At 37.5% G+C, this 21,195-nt stretch overlaps 1 protein-coding gene across 4 annotated transcripts in view; it reads right to left on the minus strand.

Annotated features, from left to right (window-relative positions):
• The window catches only part of LOC120071354 (vacuolar protein sorting-associated protein, putative (DUF1162)), a 118,774-nt gene that overhangs the window by 18,399 nt on the left and 79,180 nt on the right, over positions 1–21,195 (minus strand). For all 4 annotated transcript variants that reach the window (XM_039023582.2, XM_039023581.2, XM_039023584.1 and 1 more), the window contains 8 exons: positions 14,069–14,254; positions 13,866–13,982; positions 8,182–8,462; positions 6,282–7,855; positions 5,010–6,181; positions 4,444–4,572; positions 1,218–1,373; positions 28–639 (listed from right to left, as the gene is read on the minus strand). In XM_039023582.2, coding sequence (XP_038879510.1) covers positions 28–639; positions 1,218–1,373; positions 4,444–4,572; positions 5,010–6,181; positions 6,282–7,855; positions 8,182–8,462; positions 13,866–13,982; positions 14,069–14,254 — 4,227 coding nt within the window. The remainder of the gene's footprint in view (positions 1–27; positions 640–1,217; positions 1,374–4,443; positions 4,573–5,009; positions 6,182–6,281; positions 7,856–8,181; positions 8,463–13,865; positions 13,983–14,068; positions 14,255–21,195) is intronic.

Consider the following 21,195-nt stretch of genomic DNA (forward strand, 5'->3'; position numbering starts at 1 on the left):
AGATAACAGAGCTGAATGTCCTCATACCGTGGAGTACAGTTGAATAAGCTTTCCATAGCGCTGAACAGAAACATCAAAAACAACTGGAACTATGAAGCCTCCGCTCATATGTTTTCTATACTTTTCCACGTTATCAGCATCTTTTGACATGTTATCAGACATATTCAGTTCCTCATTTGATGCCTTGGAAAAGTCAACCTCAAAGTATGTCTGCCCAACAAGATCCATGGAAATTGGAATGGATGGTACAGATGTGCCATCAAGTTGGATGGAAATAAAATGATGACCCACTCCATATCTGTGCTGCTCATCTAGCTTTTCCAATGAATGAAAGGATCTGTGACGAAAGAATTGTTTTTCAGCAGATTCACTAATATAAATTGGAATAGAACAGCCTGGTTGCGCATATCTTCTTTCTTTGAACTCTGGGATGTCAAACTCAACAGAATCAAAGGGTCCTTCATAAACATGAAATTCAAGAGGCAAGGAAGTTAAATTCTGCAGTACATAGGGAGCATGTTTTCCCGCAACGATATTTTCAGCATGGGGAGAGTTCAGCGATAATTGGCTTCGAGGAGTACCATCTTTTCCAATCAGATCCCAAGCATCCTTGATCATGTCTATTGTTCTAGAAAGACACTACAAAAGCCAAAATAAATTAAAAAAAACACTTATTCATCCAATGTTAGGGGTGACAAAATAAAATCACAACAAAATCTAACTATTATTAAAGAAAATATTCAAATCTCAACGGTAAAGATGCACAAGATAAACAAATCTACTTGGAGGAGAGTATTCTGAATTATCTGAGGGAAGGCAGATTTATTTCCATGATTACTGAACATGAAATCTTGCATTAACATATTTGATTAATTTCCTTGTATTCCGTTTCCATCCAGTGCATACTTATTTTCCTGTAAATTGTTGTGCTAGCTAGAACTTATTTTTCTTACGTTTTTAAGGTTGGATTCTTCATGCAACTCAACAAAAAAGTAGTACAAAGGTTTCCCCTAACTTGACTTTTGTTCTGAGACAGTGAACAAAAAGAATATTACAGTTACTTCGTTTAAAGATTGAAATGTTTCAATATTATTTAAAATGTCGAGAGGACGGGGCCAATGCATTACTTTTCCAGGTAGGGCTTGGAATACCTGGATCAATCGATAAAATAGACAACCATTTAAGAAAAGTCATGGCGTATAGGTATGAAACTTTACCTCAGTAAGGGATTCGGTGAGGTTTAAATTAAGCTGTGAGGAAGACACAAGATGGACATCAGTCAAAACAGAACTGTTCAACAGAGAACTACTCTCTTGTTTCCGAGTCACATTTATTGTAAAGTTCCAAGGCTCCACAAAAGGCTCCCAAAAAACCTTCAATCACAATATGAAAGTAATGAAACAGTTAAAATTAATCATATTCAAGTACTCTTGAGTGTACATCTATGAATCATACACCAATATGCTAAAAGTATGATATATTTATATATATGGTGTATTGAGAAGCATTTGTAAGCAAGTTAGAATAAGAGTTCAGTTGAAAAATAGTTAGTTACACGTTAGTTAGTTGTTATTCAGCATATGTGTAAGCATTTTCTCTATAAATAAAACACCTCTCTCATTTGAGGGGAAATTGATATTGATTCAAAATTAGAGTTTTGGTTTACACCAAAATGGTATCAGAGCACTCCAACAACTTGGGCTGATGGCGGGAAGAAGGGCTGCTCACCCGAGAGGAGACAACCTGTGGCAAGATCAAGAGGTGGAAGAAACCCCCACCCTCCAAGAACTACAACACGACGCTTGCTGTCCGTTGAGAACTTTTTGGAGGAAATGCATGGAATGGTGACTAGCATTCAAGAAAGTATGGAAACCCTAACTCGTAGGGTTGAGAGGTTGGCAGCAGCACCTCAAAATCGGGAGAACGCTCAACCATTCGTGCAAGGAATGGGGAAAAAGAGGTAAGTATGGTGCTGGACAGACAAGGAATTTCTAATTCCAGCAAGAAATTCATCAAGAAAGAGCTCCAAGATTGCATAGGCAGCTCCAAGAAGATCCAGAAGACGTTTGAATAGGCAAGAATGGCAGCACGAATTCCAATATTGGGATTCTTCGAGTGAGTATGATCAAGAAGAAGAGTTATATGCTCCAAGGAGGCAACGAAAAGAGAGGTATGGAGATAGAGGTGACTCATATGATTACAAAATGAAGATTGACTTGCTGACATTCAATGGGAAGCGTGACATTGATACATTCCTCAATTGGATCAAGAACACCGAGAATTTTGTCGATTATATGAATACGTCGGATCACAAAAAGGTACATTTGGCAGCCTTCAAGTTGAAAGGGGGAGCTTCCACTTGGTGGGATCAATTGGAGATCAATCGACAATGGCAAGGCAAGAGGCCAATTCGAACGTGGAAAAAAATGAAGCGATTGATGAAACAGAGGTTCCTTCCTCCCAATTATGAGCAGACCTTTTACAATCAATACCAAAACTGTAAACAAGGACCTCGACAAGTGGCAGAATTGTGAAAGAATTCCATCGATTGGTAGCAAGAACAACATCTAATTACAAGATTCATTGGCGGCTTATGAGTGGACATCAAAGAGAAGGTAAAATAACAACACTTCCATTTTTTGAATGATGTAATTTGTTTTGCTGAAACAATAGATGAGTTGAATGATTTACGCTCCAAGAAAACTTCAAGAAAAGCTCCTTGGGATGCTTCTGTAAGTAGACAGAACAAACAGTACCTTGGACTATCTTACTCCACCAATTTCATCCAAGGAAAAGGATAAAGAAAAGCAAGAAGAGGTTGGTGAGAAAGAAACAGAGGTTGTTCACAAGCAGAAAGTTCAAAATCCTTATAACTGGCTTACATTAGGAAAATGTTTGAGGTGTGGCCAAGTGGGGCACTTGTCTAATGAGTGTCCCCAACAAAAAACAGCAGCGTATGTGGATGAAGAGGATCTGTTGGCTGGATGCAATGAAGATAATAAGGAAGAAGCCAATTATATTGACACGGGTGAAGGTGATAGGGTGTTTTGTGTCCTCCAAACAGTGTCGATTGCTCCCAAAAGAGATTTTAATTCTCAAATACATTTCAAAATATTTGTTAAAGAGAGAGAGACTGATACACTGGGTCATGTAGTTGTTGAAAAGACAAAAACTACAAAAAAAACAGTGAAGACATTCAGCACCATAATGACTTGATTCCGGGTGCTACAATCCCCATCTTCCTCACTATAGGATGAGTTTTAAGGAGTATGAGATCCTCCACCAACATATTGAAGAATTATTGAAAAGGGGGTACATTCAACCAAGCCTTAGGACACGTGCGGTGCCAACTCTACTTACCCTTAAAAAAGATAGTAGTTGGAGGATGTACGTTGATAGTAGAACTATCAACTAGATTACAGTGATGTATAGCTTCCCAATCCGTAGAATAGGTGATTTACTTCATCAACTTGGAGGAACCTTGATTTTTTCAAAAGAGGACTTGAAGAGTGAATACCACTAGATTCGAATGAGGTGAAGGAATGAGTGGAAGACTACATTTAAGCCCTACTTCTCATTCACAGACCGATGGCCAAACCAAGTTACCGCATTGAGTCACCTTATGATCTACATATTAATCCAATATCTAGTGTTGCCAATCTCAAACCTTATTTTTTCCCCAATGACTACCATTTGGCATCCTAATTGTCATCCTCGGGGTCGAGTTTGATTTTAGGGGGGTGGAATATGGTGTATTGAGAAGCAATTGTAAGCAAGTTAGAATAAGAGTTAGTTTAAAAATATATGTATACGTTGATTTGTGATCAACTTGCGTGAGGCATGCTTGCAAGAGTAGTTGGCATGAATACTTGTTTTCCTTAAGTAGAATGTAAATGATTTTCTTATGTTAAATCACCACTACATCCCTAAGCTTAGGCTGATGAGTTATGGTAAATTTAATTATATCAATATTTTAACACTCTCCCTAACTTGTGAACTTAAACATTTGTTGGTCCAACAAGCGGCAACCAATCTTAATTGGGGTTGGTTTTGCGCACAGCAAAACCGACTTGTCGGTGGTGATAGTGTGCACATTAAGCTATTCTTAGGCCTTAATTATTGTTAGTTTTGCAATAATCATTCATTTTGTGTTCTTGTGCTCGATGCTTTAGTCTTCTAGCAAAAGATTAAATGATTACAATGTTAATGATAATTCTCCCACAGGAGTCGAAGGTTGCGTGCACGGCTGAATGCAGACCAGTGATACCCCCAAGACACTATAGGAGTTTGAAAACAACTTCTTCTTTGATATCAAGTTAAAACACCACTAAACCCAAAAGCTTAAGCTGATGAGTTAAAATAAATTTAATTATATCAATATTTTAACACCATATCATGTTCCCAGGTTTTTAAACTTGTACACATGCTTAAACAATTAGATACCTTTTGGATGTTATTGTAATTCATGCTCAATTCACCAGTGATGAAGTCTTCCATGGTGTCTCTGGTCATGCTAGCACGCAATAGAATGTTTCTCATAAGAATTTCCAGCAGCGGTCTGCAACAACTCCACTGCATGATAAGAATAAAACTATGATCTTTAAAAGGAGAGGAAAAAGTAGAACTCAGGATGCAAACCATCCAAGAAAAATTTGGGAAAAAAGGTGAAAAACAATGGACTCTGCCAGATACAACACGAGAATCACATCCATCGAACAAACGTTAGGACCCATATATACACTCAAGCCGTTTTTTTTCCTCATTAACCAATAACATTCCTCAAATATTAAACAGTTACTGTATTAGAAGTCCAGAAAACAGCGAAGTACTAATGAAAGATCTGCATAATTCCACACAGACAACACATAAATGTTAAAACAAAACAAGGAAAACATCACAACAGCATAGTTTTTCAAAGTCAAAAGATAAATACCATAATTGACAAAGAAATCTGCAGTAGTTTTCCATATAAACCAAAGTGAAGTACTTTTAAGTAAGCAGGAACATACCCGTCCATCACTCAGTAGAAATGAAACTTTCTTCAGTTGGACTTCAAACTCAATAGGACAAGTTGTAGACGATGAATTTGCCTCACAGATATCAAACTCAATATGCTTCCAGAAATAGAATACGTGATAAGAAAACCAAATATTGAAACATTCACACTTAATATTCAGTCGGATTAAAGCAAACTTCAATTGATTGCCGCTTACATCAACCTCCAAATTGACTCCAAAAATCTCAAAAAGAGGACAAGATTGAACACCCTTTTCCTCACACTTAGATAACATGCCGCACACTTTTTCCATGCCAGACCTTAATGATGCGTGCTTACTGTTAATAAGTACCTCAGTTCCTTTACTGTGAAAGGAAACCATAATGAATCTGCAGTACTTTCCTTCCACAGCATCTGAAGAAAAATTCTGATGCGCCTTCTCATCAACTTCAGCTCTATGAACTTCACCAGAGGATTCCGTAACATAAACAGGAAAGTGAAACGTAATTACCATGTCCTTCACTCTAACAATAAATAGAGTATCATCATCCTCTGTATTCTCTGATGCTGATTCAATTGACATAGATGAAGAACACACACTATTTGGAAAAGTGATTGATGAACCTCCTAATGCAGTGTTATTCAGGAATTGAGTTATTTTTCCAACATAAGAATTCAATATATCAACAATCTCTATCCATTCTGAAAAATATAACCAAACATCGATAGTAGGAAGGAAAACACAAAGTTCAACTGGACCTTGACTTGACCTTGAAAGGGAGATGTCAGGTACAGGTGACAACTGCTCCGAGCTGGATTTAGCCATGACAACAGATTTGGGCACCGAGTATAACACCATCAAAGAGAAACAAAAGTTCATCCCTTCGACAATACCATTTCTCAATGTTCCAGAGCATGTAAATTGCAATTCAACTCTGTAATTAAGTTCCAATAATTCATTTCTCTGCCGTTTCAATTTCAAGAAAAGAGAATCAATGCAAAATTCAAATTCAGTGAGTGTTGTGTTTGACTCGGGTAAAAAAACTGAAGTGCCCTCTTTCAGACACCTTGTTAACTGAAAAAACTGTAGAACATCAGACTTGAAACATCTAGATTGGTCTTCAACAGAAGCAAATTGGTTTATGTTCTCCAGTAGTGCCATAAATCCACCAAGTGCATGATTATCTATTGAAAGAATAAAACAAATTTTATTGACTACTATGAACACAAGTACAACTACCGAAAAATGGAATAACAAAAAGATAGCTAGAAATATCAAACGTACCATCAACAATTACTTCACAATTTCTTATCCTCGTCATTATACATGTTGGTTGCAAGCTTTCGTTGATAAATTTACTTTCACAAGGTATTCTGACCCAGATCTCTGCGTTTAGCAGTTCAACTAAACTAACCTTTTGACACTCGGTACTTTGAAAGAACGACAAGGAGCTATTTCTATCCTTGTCCTTGAAAAGCAGCAACGAGAGAAATAATTCTCGTCCAAAAAGATTTATACAGTGATTTGTCTTAGCAAGCTTGTAAACTGGAATAGAACATTCAGGAGGAACGCCCTTCAATGCATCATCTAAACTGCCTCCAAAGAATGTAAAATACAACTCTTTCATTTCAAAACTAAGAAACTGAATCTCATAGTTTTCAACAGGCATAATCAAAGCTGAATCCAAAATTTCAAATTTATAAATAATGGAAGTTTCTTCTTCTAAACCAGCATGCTCATTTCTCCCAGTGAAGCAGTGCTCATTTGACTGCAAACTCCAATCAGGCAATGTAAAATAACCAATCATCATGGCTAAAAATTCTGGTGGTAAGAAACAACAAACATGTTGGATGCCAACACTGATTTCAATTTTGGCACTCAAAGATGAGATTTTTTCTTGTCTAACACGGAAATTTAAAATAGGAGACAAATATGGAAATGAAGGGCCCCATACTAATTCAAGATAATTTTTTGTCCATGAGGATGTGACAGTCAATCCCTCTACTGAGCATAATACGTCAAAATAGTCTTCACAAATAAATAAGGAAGATTTACAAGTTGGAAGCATGAGAGATCCAACAATGCAAGAAGAATCATGGAAATGGACTTTGATTCCACGTAAAACCAAATAAATATCATGGAGACTAGGGTGGCAGGAACTCTCCGAGGTATCAGATGTATCCAAACCAGGTTTAGGTTTTGATGGCTGGGTGTGGAATATAGTAGGTCCCGTCTCCAGATCAAACTCTGGAACTTTGATTTTTCTATCCCTTATTTTGTAACGTTTTCTCCACTCAGAACTTGGGTTAACATGAGAACTCTCAGGACTACCAAGAACGCCAGAATGCTGTAATGTAATGAAAGGAAAGCAATCTAATGGAATGCTGTCATGTCCAATTGAATCAATTTCCATAAAGTTTGAGAAACCAAATCTTTGATATGGTGACAAAGGCATGGGTTTTACATCTTCATCATTCATCTCAGGTTCTTTAGAGTTTTCACAGCTAAAAGTTGCATTACAAGCAGATAGTCTCTCAAAAAATCCAATGAGCAATCCATATACATATGGGTAGCAGTGGATTTCGGCATCATTCAAATATATGGCAATTCTGGCTGTGTCATTTCTGCCAGAGCTAAAATGTAAGGTGCAACATTTTCCAGCATTAACAATCATACCATTCAACACATCTTTCTTGTTATGTCGACTATCAGTGCCATGCAGATGAGAGGATGTATCATGAGATTTATTGCCACAAGAATACAAAACTTGCCCATCTCCATCACCACTCATGGCATGAGTTGCAATATTCAATGCCTTCACGCAGATCCATAGCTCCTCCAAGATTAAAATATCATACCTGCAATACAATACCATTGACATTTATAGAACAATTTGATATATTTCAAATGGTTGTAAGAAGAATGTGGAGAAAAAACAAGAAAAAGGAAAAAGTTGAGAATCCTTTGTTCCACTTATAATTTTTCCAAGCTGGGAGGAACATCTTGCCCAGTTTGGTGAGGAAAGGAGGAGTGAACGGGTATATTTTTTAAAGTAAAAGTACTTAAACTTGAGTTAGAATTTGAGGTCATTTTGACAAATAGTAAGGAAACATTAGCAACAGAAAGACTAGTGTGGGGGCTTAAGAAAAGAAGACGCACACATTTTGATAAATAGTAAGTATACCATATCTCTATATCCTCTAGGTTAAGCATGATGACAGACGCATTTTGATGATGATTCTCTAGATCAATTTCAAATCTAACAGAATGGAGAATTGCAGCCAAGGAGAAACCAACAAAATGATTGTCATGTCCATTCAAAATCGTGTTATGTGGTCCACCATCTTCGGATTCTTCAAGGCCAGTATTTGCTATTAGATTATGCAAATACACAGCAAGCTCCAAAGCTGCACCATATATTGATGGAGAGAAATGTACATGAAGTGGTGATATTTGGAAAAGAACCTGAAAAAAAATGCAGGACAATGGATGGAGAAGGTTTCAGTATGGCAAGATGATCCATGGGCTAAGATGTATATCCCAAATATAAAACAAAATTATGATAAAATAAAATTAAAAAATTAGAACTGAGACGTTTACAATGTGTTAGAAAAGATACTGGCGAACATGGAAATTAAACTTAACCACTAATTTCTGAGATCAATGTTATTAAACTCACATCCAATCCATTATATTTACCCATGGGTTCCAAATTCTAATGAAATCAACTTGCAACAGAATCTTGACTATCTGAACTTCAAATGGTCATGAATTAAAATTTAAATGCGTCTCTCTTCAAAGTTGAAATGCATAAAATATCAATGTTTTAGGTTTTGATTTCTATTGATCTCGATCAAGTTTTCATTGAATTCCAATGTTCATACAAAGTCTTTTTTTAGTTGGTTCTTTGATGCACACAAATGTGAGAATTTTATTCAATTTGACAAAAGATGTTCAAAGTAGCCACCATTTTTATAGGTACGAGCCGTATGGCAAGGCTGAAAATACACCCCAACTAAAGCATTTAACACATGGGAATTAGGCCTAAAAGACTAAAATTACAAGAAAGATGTGGTTGATCGCATATTAACAAAGAAGACTATTGAATACGTCCAAAGGATCTCAACTAATTTCGTAGGACAACTACCTAACTCTACAATATTAAGTTGTCAAGAAAATGTTAGGCCCCGAATTACTCGAACATATAAGTGGAGAGGTAAAAAGGGCAATCAGAAGACAAAATAGTTAGTGGGACGTGGAGCGCACGTATTGAGGTCAGAAAATTCGTAATTTGAAGGGGGGATGGCATCACTAACTTTTTGGCTAAGTTTTGGGTAATTTCCTCTCGAGGAGGAGAACCAACTCGCTCCCCAGAAAGTTCCGATCAGCTTGTCCCTTTTTATTTCCTTTGTTCTCTTGTTCTTTTCATCATCTATATGCAAGACAAAAGGTAATACAAAAGGTACGCCCCCACCCAAGTTTCAATTTCCCGCCGAATGCAGAGGAGCCTTCCATCTTTCTGTGCATTAATACTTCAGCCTCCAAAGTCATCATTGAGGAAGACAATTGCATGAAGAAGTCTTATTTTGTTTGTCCGGAAAGGAATATTGTCCAGCCAAATAGACGTGCGTCCTTAGACATTCCACTGGAAGGATCTCAACGGTTTGATAGCACTTCAAAGGTTGGAGCATCGTTCGGTTCAAGCAGTCCAGCACTAGCCAACTTTTTGAATTCTAGTGGCATTTCGTATTCTATGGAAGAGGATAAAAATCAATGCCAATAGTATATCTTTCTTGACCATCCTTTTTCTCCTAAGGCCAAAGATTGTGTTCTAGTCTTAGATACACCCGCTCAACTCCACTTTTCCCTAAAAAAATTCTCAAGATTGTTGAAGCCTTATCCTAAGCACTTTTCTAGGATAAAGAAATCTATTTTCATATCTAGAGTGTTGGCTACCAACCCAGACTTTTTGGAAGAATGTTGCACCCGAGCTTTGGTCCCAGCTCTCTCCATTAGGTCAGATCGTCTATCCTCCCCTACTCAACAATTCAAATATTTAGTCTTCCAAATTCACAACGATAAGACCAAATTTTTTAGAGGCACTCGACGAATCTCCCTTGTTTGTTAGAAGAAGAAGACTTATGATTCAGATAATAACCCAATTGTGAGTGCCAATAGTGAAGAGTTAGAAAGATATGGTGAAGAAGATAATCAAGAATTTTCGGAGCAAGTTGACAACTTTGGGGAGGAGCTTATTTCTGTGTTTCAAATTGAAGGGCAACAATTAGAAGAGGGTTGGAACTCTAGCCTTAAGCCACTGCCTCAATCGGACATTCCTGGTCATTTAAAGTCCATAATTGCAGATTGTGGACTTGTTATGGGGTAATCCGACCCCTCTCAATTAGTCTGGTTGTGAAGTTTGCCAGTCTACAGCATGAAATTTGTTCCTTGGTTCACAGAGAGTCTAAGTGTTACACTTAAGTGTGTTTTGGAGATCAAATGAATTAGGGTGGGAGACCGTTGAATCATATGGCAATTAGTTTGGCGATGGATCCAAGTTCTTTCGATTGAAGGTGGTGGGGTTTTTTTACAGCTTCAGACGGCCTTGCTTTGATTTCAGTCTTGTGGATTTGGTCTATGTTTTATTTTGATTTGTTTTTCAGACTTGAGAAAGTTGAATCAGGCTTCCTCTCCCATGGAGATTACCCTACTAGTTGTCCTCATCAAAGTGTTGATTTGTTCTGTTAGTTTTGAGTTGGTGGTTTCTGGGGCTTGGTGTAAAATGTCAATTTATTCCGATTTGGGTCATATTTGTTTGTCTTTGTTTGTATTTGTTTTTTCAGTCTTGTCCAGTTTGGGTATTTTGGTTGTCTTAGTTTTAAGTTGATTTTTCCTTTTACGTCTCATTGTAATCTTGAGCATTAGTCTCTTTTTATTAAATCAATGGAAAGTGATATTTTCTTTTCAAAAAAAAAAAACAACATTTATTCCACAACTCCGTCATTGGAGGTCATTCCAGTTTCTTACGCACATACAAGCGGATGACAGGAGAGTTATTTTGGTCGAGTATGAAAAATGATGTGGAGAACTATGTGGCTAAGTGTCTAATCTGTCAAAGAAATAATGTTGAGGTTATGTCACCTGCAAGTTTGCTTCAGCCGCTATTGATTCCTCCTCAAGTATGGGAGGATGTAGCCATGGATTTCATTGAGAGGCTACCAAAGTCTCGAGGAAAAGATGGTATTATGGTGGTTGTGGATAGACTTGGAATATATGGCCATTTCATTCCAATTAGCCATCCATTCTCTGCAAAAGATATACCTACAGTGTTTATTCAGGAAGTCGTTCGACTATACAAGTATCCAAGATCCATTGTGTTTGATCATGACAAGGTTTTCTTGAGTCATTTTTTGAAAGAAATGTTTCAAATTCAAGACACTCAGTTCCATCGCAATACAACTTTTCATCCTCAGTCCAATGGGTAGTCTGAGATCATAAACAAGTGCCTTGAATCATAACTTCGACGCTTCTGTAGTGTGCCCAAGCAATGGGTTGCATGGACTCCTTGGGCCGAATACTGGTACAATACCATATACCATGTGTCCACCCATACTACACCCTTCAATATTGTGTGGTCGAGAACCTCCACAAGTGATAGATTATGGATACCGTACTACGACCAATGGCACACTAGAAGCTCAATTAGTTAAACGTGATCGAACCCTTGTCACTCTAAAACATCATCTGAGCATAGCTCAGGAGAGAGCAAAGAAGTTTGCGGATAAGAAGCAACATGAGGTGGAATATGCGGTAGAAGACCTAGTGTACTTGAGAATGCATCCTAGTAGGCAAGTGATGTAAGGGCTTTTTTGGGTAGTTTACCGATTGTATAGGCTGCTTGTATTCTTTATTTCTATATTGATATTTTACTGTTTTCAATTTACTAAGTTTGTTACAGTTTTGGTTAAGTTTTGTTGTAGTTTAAACATGACCAAACCCTTCCTCTGTGAGTCTATTTAAAGAGATTAGGTTAGTTATAGCTTAGGCGTGACCAAGCCCTTCCTCTTTAAGTCTATTTAAAGAGGGTTGATTGTCATTTGAATCACATAGTAAAATTCCTAAGTTTTCTAAAAGTTCTCCAAGAATTGGTCTTCACCAGCAAAGAACATTGGCCAAGAAACGACGTGAAAAATTGGCTCCAAATTTTTTCAATCCTTATGAAATTGTGGAAAAAAATCGGGGATATGGCTTATAGACTTCAACATCGTCCATCCATTGCCATCCATGACGTGTTTTATGTGTCCCAACTTAAAAAACGTGTGGGATCAACTGTGACAGTCCAAAACCATCCTCCTCAGTTGACTGATAGTTATGAATGGGTCATGGAACTAGAGGGAGTGTTGGATATGCGCTGGAACTCAACCACAGGGCAAGAGGAATGATTAATCAAGTGGAAGGGCAATGTCAAAAGTGAGGCTACATGGGAATGAGCTACAATGATGAGGCAGCATTATCCAAATCTGCACCTGGTGGAAAAGGTGCTGGAGACCTCCTGTGGTATTGTTAAACCCCAAATTACTCGAACATATAAGCAGAGGGCAAAAGGGGCAATCAGAAGACAAAGTAATCAGTGGGACGTGGAGCCCTCGTACGGAGGTCAGAGCATTCATTATTTGTAGGGGAGACGACCTCAGAAACTTTTTGGCTAAGTCTTGGGTAATTTTCTCTAGAGGGGAGAACCAACTCACTCTCGGCGAAGTTCCAATCGACTTGTTCCTTTTATTTCCTTTCTTCCTTATCTTGTTCTTTTCATCATCTATTTGTGAGACATTATATTGTTGCTCTGTTCTGTGTATTGTGTGGAAGGACTCTGTTTGATTATCCAGGAACTAATCATTACAAATGAAAACTCGTAGGATGTACTAAATTGTAGAATTCAATATAGGTAGTGAATATGAGTTGGACTGATTTTCTCTTAAGTATTTATAACAATTGGAGACCATTCACATAAAACCTATACACGCTTCATCTATCAATGAAATTACATTTTTTTATGAAAAGAAAAACATATGGATATGTGTTAACCCCACAAGTGGGGAGTGTGAAAGTATTGATATAATAGAATTTACCATCACCCATCAACTTAAACTTTTGGGTCAATCATTTTGATCTATCATTTGTTCTATAATTTTGTTTTCTCTTTAAAGTTTTTTATAGGTTTGAACATTAGTTTCTTATCATTATATCATTGAAAGGGGTAAGGAAAAAAAAAAGGAAAACATATAGTTATCCACATGTTTACGAATATCAAATGAATTAGGACAAGATTAAAAAAAACATCTGACAAATATAAAGAAAATATTAATTTACAATAAGACTTTAGAAAATAAATTCATTGGTCAACTAAATTTTGTTGAAGATCTCACTTCAAAAAAGAATGAAGAGACTTCACAATTACTATAAGATACATGGCTTACTCTTCTGACAAAGACAATTAGTTTTGAAATGCAATTCCATGTTTATCTAATACGCTATTAGAAATCCATGATGCCCAAACGGGCATTCCATCCAAAAAATTGCGATTTGATTCAAGAATGATAAACTCAAAGGAACACCATCGAGAAGAGGCATGTTGAGGATCCCATATAAAAAAAAAAAATGAAGAGAGCTCACAATCTTTATATGATACACGAGTTACACCTCTCATTATCATTGTCGATTAGTTTGAGATGGACCTCATGTTTATCTAATAAAGTTGCACATTTTTTCATAGTATAAAATAAAGTATATGTGGCATATGTGAGTAGCAGGCTAGACGATAAAAAGGGATAAGTGGCGTTCAGGAAACCAAATGAGCAGGTAAATTACCTCCAGCTGTTTCAATGATGATTCATTAGGGATCAAACAGGACCGTAAGGCGAGAACAGCACTGAACTTTTCAAAAATAGGAATACTCCGAGAATGAGAAGGCCTTTGGATCTCCATCTAAAGAATATCGTTCTTATCTCAAATTATATTATTATGACAACATTAGAACAAGTGTAAAGAACATAAAAATGAAGGAAAGTAACCTCCAAATCCCGTAGTTGAATATCAAAGTGATCATACAGATTTTGAGGCTGAACTGTAAAAGCAATATCTGAGGCCAAATTTGGATCACTTAAGCGTTTTAGCATAACAGATTGTTCTTTTAATGTTGAAGTTAGTAAGCTCCAATCATATTTCGATGTTACACAAAGAGCCCCCACTTGTAATACCTGCTAGGAACAGCATAGGAAGTCAAACTTAGCTGAGAAGTCTATATATGTATTAAATTTAAGCCAAAAGAATAATATTATTCTGTTTCTTCTTACTTATCTAAGACAACTACAAGAGAGACCACCAACCAACAACAAAAGAGATATTACACCTAAATAATAAATATATACAAAAATACACAATAAATATTAGGAAACAAGCTACGGGAGAAAAGGCCAACCCAGCTTCGACAAAACCGATAAGAAATCCAACAACCCATAAAACCAAAACCTCAAGAGGAAGTTGACTGGTGCATTTGGTGAAACACGATGGCTTGTGAACAAACTTATCCATAGAATTAGAGGCAGCCAAGAACTTTGAGAAGGGGGTTAACATAAAAAACCAAAAGAATTTAACCTCCAACTTCGACAACCCGGTAACAAAGCCACTTTGAAATCTGATTAAAGCAGGAAGACCACACCTTCTTCAACTTTGAACAATCTATTTAAAGAAACGAACATGATATAGTCCATGCAAATAAATGCTCCAAAAAAAAAAACTACTTGACATGCAAGTTCTAAATGTATGAATCGACTCACCATACTTGCTGAAATACAATATCCGGACATATGTAAGATAAATATATCAGTCTACCCACAAGTCGTTGTTATCTATCTTTGTCCTTTACTTCTTAACCTTTGTAGCTTGTAATTTCAGATTCGCTTCAATAGGAGTTGTTGTTGTCCTACAACCAAATAAGCTTGTCTCTTCAAGTAAGTCAATAACATATTTCCTTTGATTAACAAAAATACCTTTTTACGGATGGAGTTAAAGGCTCCTAAGTCTTGATACAACGATAGTGACAGCGATGACGATAATGAGAGTGAAAATCATTAACAAAATTAACTTTCTCAGTTGCGTCTTTTCCATCTAACATATTTCCTTTGATTTACGAGGTATCAAGTGATTTTAACTCTCGATCAAATTTGCTTGAGTGCCAGTCTATGAAATTCGTCAATGTAATCAATGACGCATCTTGTTCCTTCCCTACAATTTTGGTACTCGTTATAAGTATTTATTTGCAATTTGTTGGCAGGTGGTATGTCCATGTACACTTCTTCCACCAAATCACCATTTAAGAACACATTCTTTACGTCAATTTGAAATAATGGCCAATTGAGATTCAGTGCAACAGAGAGAAGTACTTGACTAGTATTTAACTTGGCAATTAGAGCAAAAATTTCCTCGTAGTCGATACCATAAGCTTGGGTGAATCCTTTAGCCACGAGACGAGCTTTGAACCGTTCTATACAGTTGGAATTTTTATATTTGTATATGAATATTTTTTTCCTTTATTGTCTTTATTCTTTCCATATTTGTAAAAGGTCTTTCTCCTATATAAGAAGACCTAATATGCACATATTAAATAAGAAAAAGGAGATCAATATCTTTCTCCTATATAACAATGGCATGAGATTGAAGATATGGTCCGATGGTAAAGTTGAAGAAATAACGAGCATTGTTAATTTTAAGTACTTTGATATTGACTTGAAACTGATTTTGGATCATTTTATGAAAGACTTTGAATAATTGGCTAGTTTTAGATTTATCCTTGATAAGGAATGTCCAACTTAGATGGGTATGATCATCATCGATAAGAAGGAACCAACGTGCACCATTGACATTCTTTACCCTCGAGGGTCCCAAAATGTCTCCATGGATAAGAGCGAAAGGTTGAGATGGAGAATAAGTATGAGGTGTGCATTGAGAACGAGTATGTTGGGAGAGTTAGCAAATTTCACACCAAAAACATTGATGTTTTTCTATTAAGAAATAAAGTAGCAAACAGACGCTCAATATAGGTAAAAGTTGGGATGACCAAGACGATAGTGTAACATCATGACAAGAAGACTATCTTTATTTGAATGGTTTAAGGATTGAGAAACATAAGCAGACTCACAATTAGATTGAACTACAAGATTACTATATTCCTTCGTCGGTGGAGGACACATTGCTTTGAGAAGATACAACCCTGCATGTAATTCAGCATCGCCAATCATCTTCCCCAATCCCAGGTCCTAAAAAATACAAGAATTCGCAAGGAATTTAGTTTCACAATTTAAGTCCATATTCAGTTTACTCATAGACAACAGATTATACTCCAAATTTGGCACAGATAAAACTGATTCAAGGGTTAGGGAGCTTGATATTTGAATACGTTCAATCCCAGTTACTTTGGTAGACGTACCATCAACAATTTGAATTGAAAGATTACCCGTGTAAAGAGAAAAGGATGAGAATAAGGATTTATCACCTATCATATGATTTGATGCTCCAGAGTCCACTATCCATTCAGGTGGAAGAGTTTGAGTATGGAGAGCAAGGATTTTTTGGTTACCTTGTTGCACATTCCTAATGCTACTTACTATTGATAGATTTGTTCCATTCAAGAGTTGTTGCAGCAAATCCATCAAATCCTTGGTGTTATAATTCTATAGTTAGGGTTTTCCATTCTTGTAAATATTTTGTGATATTTTCCTTTTCTATGCTTTGTACACTTGTATATATCCATATCTTTGGTGAATGTATAGAGTATTCTGATTCTTTCTCAAACCTAAGAGTTTTACATGGTATCAGAGATCTCTAAACAAACTTAGGGTTTTGTGAACCTTAGGGTTTGAGAATTTAGAACCTGTTTGTGATACGTTTAGGATTTTGTGGAGAGGTGAGTTTACACTTTTGCTCACAGTCGCCGCGGGAAAAAAAAAAGTTGTTTTTTCGACACCGCCTAGTCCAACAAGGAGCCCAGCCGCCGATCTACAAAACCCCAAAGTCTGGTTGCCATTTGACCAGCGCGTGAGGCTCACGCGCTGCTTGTTCCAACCTACTGTCCGTCCACGCGCCGGCGCGTGTGCCGTCGTTTTTTTTCCGTCTTCTGTGGGTTTCCTCAGTGTTGTTGGCTCTTCTTGGTGATGTGTTTGTTTGGGATATATAGATATACCCTCACTACTTGTAAAGACATCTCTTCGGTAAATTAGGGTTTGATTCTCTACTGACCAGTGTCTATTTTTTGAGGTAATGGCTGATAAGAGCCCAGAAATGTCTGAGATTGTTCCTATGGTGTCAAAAGTAACTGAACACAAGTTGAATGGATCCAACAACTATTCATGGAGATCAAATCCAGAAGGTGTTGTTTGCTATTATTGTCATAAACATGGCCATACGAAACGTGAATGCAGAAGATTGCTGAATAAGGGTCAGAGGATGCCATCACCCTCTGCACATGTCGCCTCTACTCCTGATAATCTTGACAAGTCAATTATGATTTCTGCAGAGGGATTTGCTAAATTTCAGCAGTATCAAGAGTCATTGAGGGCATCATCTTCTACTCCCATTACGACCATCGCAGAGACAGGTAACATTTCTAAATGCCTTCTTTCCTCCACGTCAAAATGGGTCATTGACTCTGGTGCTACAGACCATATGACAGGTAACCCCTGTTTATTCTCTAACCTTTGTACATCTACCTCTTCACCTAATGTCACTATAGCTGATGGAACCTCCACTCCTATTTTAGGATCAGGAACCGTTCATCTCACTGAATCAATTTCTTTGTCATTAGTTTTAAATTTACCAAATTTCTCGTTTAAATTGATTTTGGTCAGTAAACTCACTCATGATCTTCATTGTTGTGTCTCCTTTTTCCCTGGTTATTGCTTATTTCAGGATCTTACGACGAAACAGACTATTGGTAAAGGGCGGGAATTTGGAGGTCTTTACATCTTTGAACCACAAACACCTACGGCCATCACATGCTCTAGCGTGTCATCTCCCTTTGAAGAGCATTGTCGTTTGGGTCATCCGTCTATCTCTGTGTTGAAGAGTCTTCGTCCACAACTTCAACATTTGTCTTCTTTAGATTGTGAGTCATGTCAGTTTGCTATATTTCATCGTTTGAGTTTGTATCCTCGAGTCAATAAACGAGCTAGTGCTCCTTTTGAATTAGTCCATTCTGATGTTTGGGGTTCATGTCCTGTTGAGTACAAAGGAGGGTTTAGGTATTTTGTTACTTTTGTCGATGATTATTCTCGTGTTACGTGGTTATATTTAATGAAAATTCGTTCCGAGTTACTTTCTCATTTTCGTAACTTCTATGCTGAAATTCAAACTCAGTTTAGTGGTGCTCTTAAAATCCTACGGAGTGATAATACTAAGGAATATTTCTCTCATACACTCAAGTCTTATTTAGATGCCCATGGCATTCTTCATCAATCTTCTTGTGTCGATACTCCATCTCAAAATGGGATTGCAGAACGAAAGAATCGTCATCTCCTTGAGACAGCCAGAGCTTTGATGTTTCAAATGCAGGTTCCAAAATCCTTTTGGGTTGATGCTGTTTCCACAGCTTGTTTCTTAATAAATCACATGCCCTCTTCCATTCTTAAGGGTGAGATACCTTTTCGTACTTTATGCCCCAAGCAACATTTGTTTCCTATTCCACCCAAAATATTTGGTTGTACCTGCTTTGTTCGGGATGTTCGGCCTCTACTTTGTTCAACATTTGTTTTCTTATAAATGCCAGTTATTATAAGTCTTTTATTTAGAATCATGAAGGCTAATAAGTAGAAAATGCAGTGATAATACTTAGAATTTACGAAAAATTGAGTTTTGTGTCAATTAGCACCTAAATCCTCACTGACCCCAATATTATGTGTTACTCCATGCCAAAATGTCCATTTTTGTAGCTATCGCAGGAATCAAACACATGTGTTTGAAATAAGCAATCACAGACAAACGCATGCGCTAAAGCCAGGTGATCGCAAAGACAAACGCATGCGCTGAAAGTTGGATCATATGCGTCCAACACATGGAAGTTGCAGAAATCACATGCGTCCAACGCATGGGAATTGCGGTGACCAAATGAAGATTGCAGCCACGGAGTGATAGCCATAATAGAAGATCGCAAGATGGGTAGAACGCGTTGATAACTTCAACTAAATTAAGCTCGGACGCATATCTTGGGAGTATCAACAAGATAAGACGATGAGATAATGCCCATACCGCGACAAAGCAGCAGTGAGCCATACCGTCATCATTATAGCTGTCGGCGTCCAAACTCTATAAATAGCCCTTGGGACCTTCATTTTAAGACATCCGAATTTCTGCCTCAAGGCAGAAGTTTGTGATCACAGATGAGAGCTTGAAAGAGATTTTCAGTGAGAATTCTTCATCTCCACAATCCAGACTGAGTGACGATCGGAGCATTCGCCGGAGATAGAGCTCGAGAGAGACATCTCCACCATTCAACCATGGCACCACCAGCAGCCTTGACGCAGAGTCCTTCCTTTCTTTTCTAATCTCTGTGTTGTATTATATTTTAGCTTAAGTTATTAAGATATTTTGTGATCAATGCAAATCTTAACTCTTTCATTTGCCATCTTCTTCATCATCTTCATCTCTATCAGAGTTTATCTTCAGCATTTATTTATCAAAGACAATCGCATGCTTAATCGTGTAGCCTAGAGATAGGACGCATGAAGCAACCCACCGAGAGGTATGCGTTGTGCGAGTATAGTGATTTAATCCTCTTTGCTTGGTGAAAGGCTGTAGCAACGCCTATCTATGGGATGTTGCATTGCTTGTCTATAAGTTAAATAGCCCCATCTAACTGCCTGAGAAGGTAAGAGATGGAACGCACTAAAGCAAAATTCGCATTGTTCCTAGAGATAGACACAATCTTATGCTCGATGCAACCATGCACTATAGAGATATAGTCATGCAGCTGACCACCGAGAGGTGTGCGACGCGTTAGTGCAATGAGTTGGGATTACTCGAGCGATTTAAGATTATAAACATTACTATGCGTTAATGGTTGTTGTGTCTCTACTTATTCTCATCGCAAGTCATCTATTGCTCAATCTATTTAGTTAGGAGTGGGAATAGTGTGCATATCCATTAAACTTCTTTTTATTTTTCTTTTCATCGCCTCAAACGCATTGCTTCATAAGAATTATTGAGTGACAAGTCCCTGTGTTCGACCTTGGATTACCCGAGAAACTTACATTTGCGTTATACTTGGCGCGAGCGTAAGAAAACTTGTGATAGGAACGCATGGTCATTGCATACTAGATTAGCGCATCTTCATTCCGACGCATGACCTCAGACGCATGGGTGCAAACGCATGAGTCATGTCTAATGCATGACTTCATGTTCAGCCCCATTCGTCCTTGATAAATAAAATAAAACAAAGTCGTTCCTTAAAAATTATCAACAGCCTCAGCATACCAAGCTGGATCCAAAGTCCTTAAAATGTATTTTCCTTGGTTATTCCCGTGTCCAAAAGAGGTATAGGTGTTATTGTCCTAGTCTAAATAAATAATTAGTCTCTCCTGATATCACGTTTTTTTAACATACCCCATTTTTTTCATCACCGTCTTTCTCTTCGAATAAGAGTCAGGGGGAGCATAAGGAATTAAAGGATGATTTCCTTGTCTACACAGTTATTTCTCCTTCCGATCCTCTTTCTGAGTCATCTCTACCTGTGGCTACCTCTACTTTTCCTTCCATCGTTAAGGTCTATACTCGACGACAACCTCCTCCAGTTCCATGCCCTGTACCAGAGTCTTCTTCGTCATTGGATCCAGAAACGGGTGATGATCTTCCTATTGCTCTTCGTAAAGGTAAATGTACATGTGCTCATCCTATTTCCTATTTTGTTTCATATAACCATTCGTCGCCTTCCACATGTTCATTCATTGTATCCTTAGAGTCTGTATCCATCCCAAAAATTGTTCATGAGGCTTTGTCTCATCCTGGTTGGTGTGCCGCAATGGTGGAGGAGATGACTGCCTTAGATGATAATTGTACTTGGGATTTAGTTTCTCTCCCGACAGGAAAGAAGGCTAACGGTTGCAAATGGGTGTTTGCAGTTAAAGTCAATCTTGATGGTTCTACTGCTTGG

Source organism: Benincasa hispida, chromosome 2 (genome assembly GCF_027475165.1).
Source record: "Benincasa hispida cultivar pf3 chromosome 2, pf3_genome.v1.1, whole genome shotgun sequence".
NCBI classification, from domain to species: domain Eukaryota; kingdom Viridiplantae; phylum Streptophyta; class Magnoliopsida; order Cucurbitales; family Cucurbitaceae; genus Benincasa; species Benincasa hispida.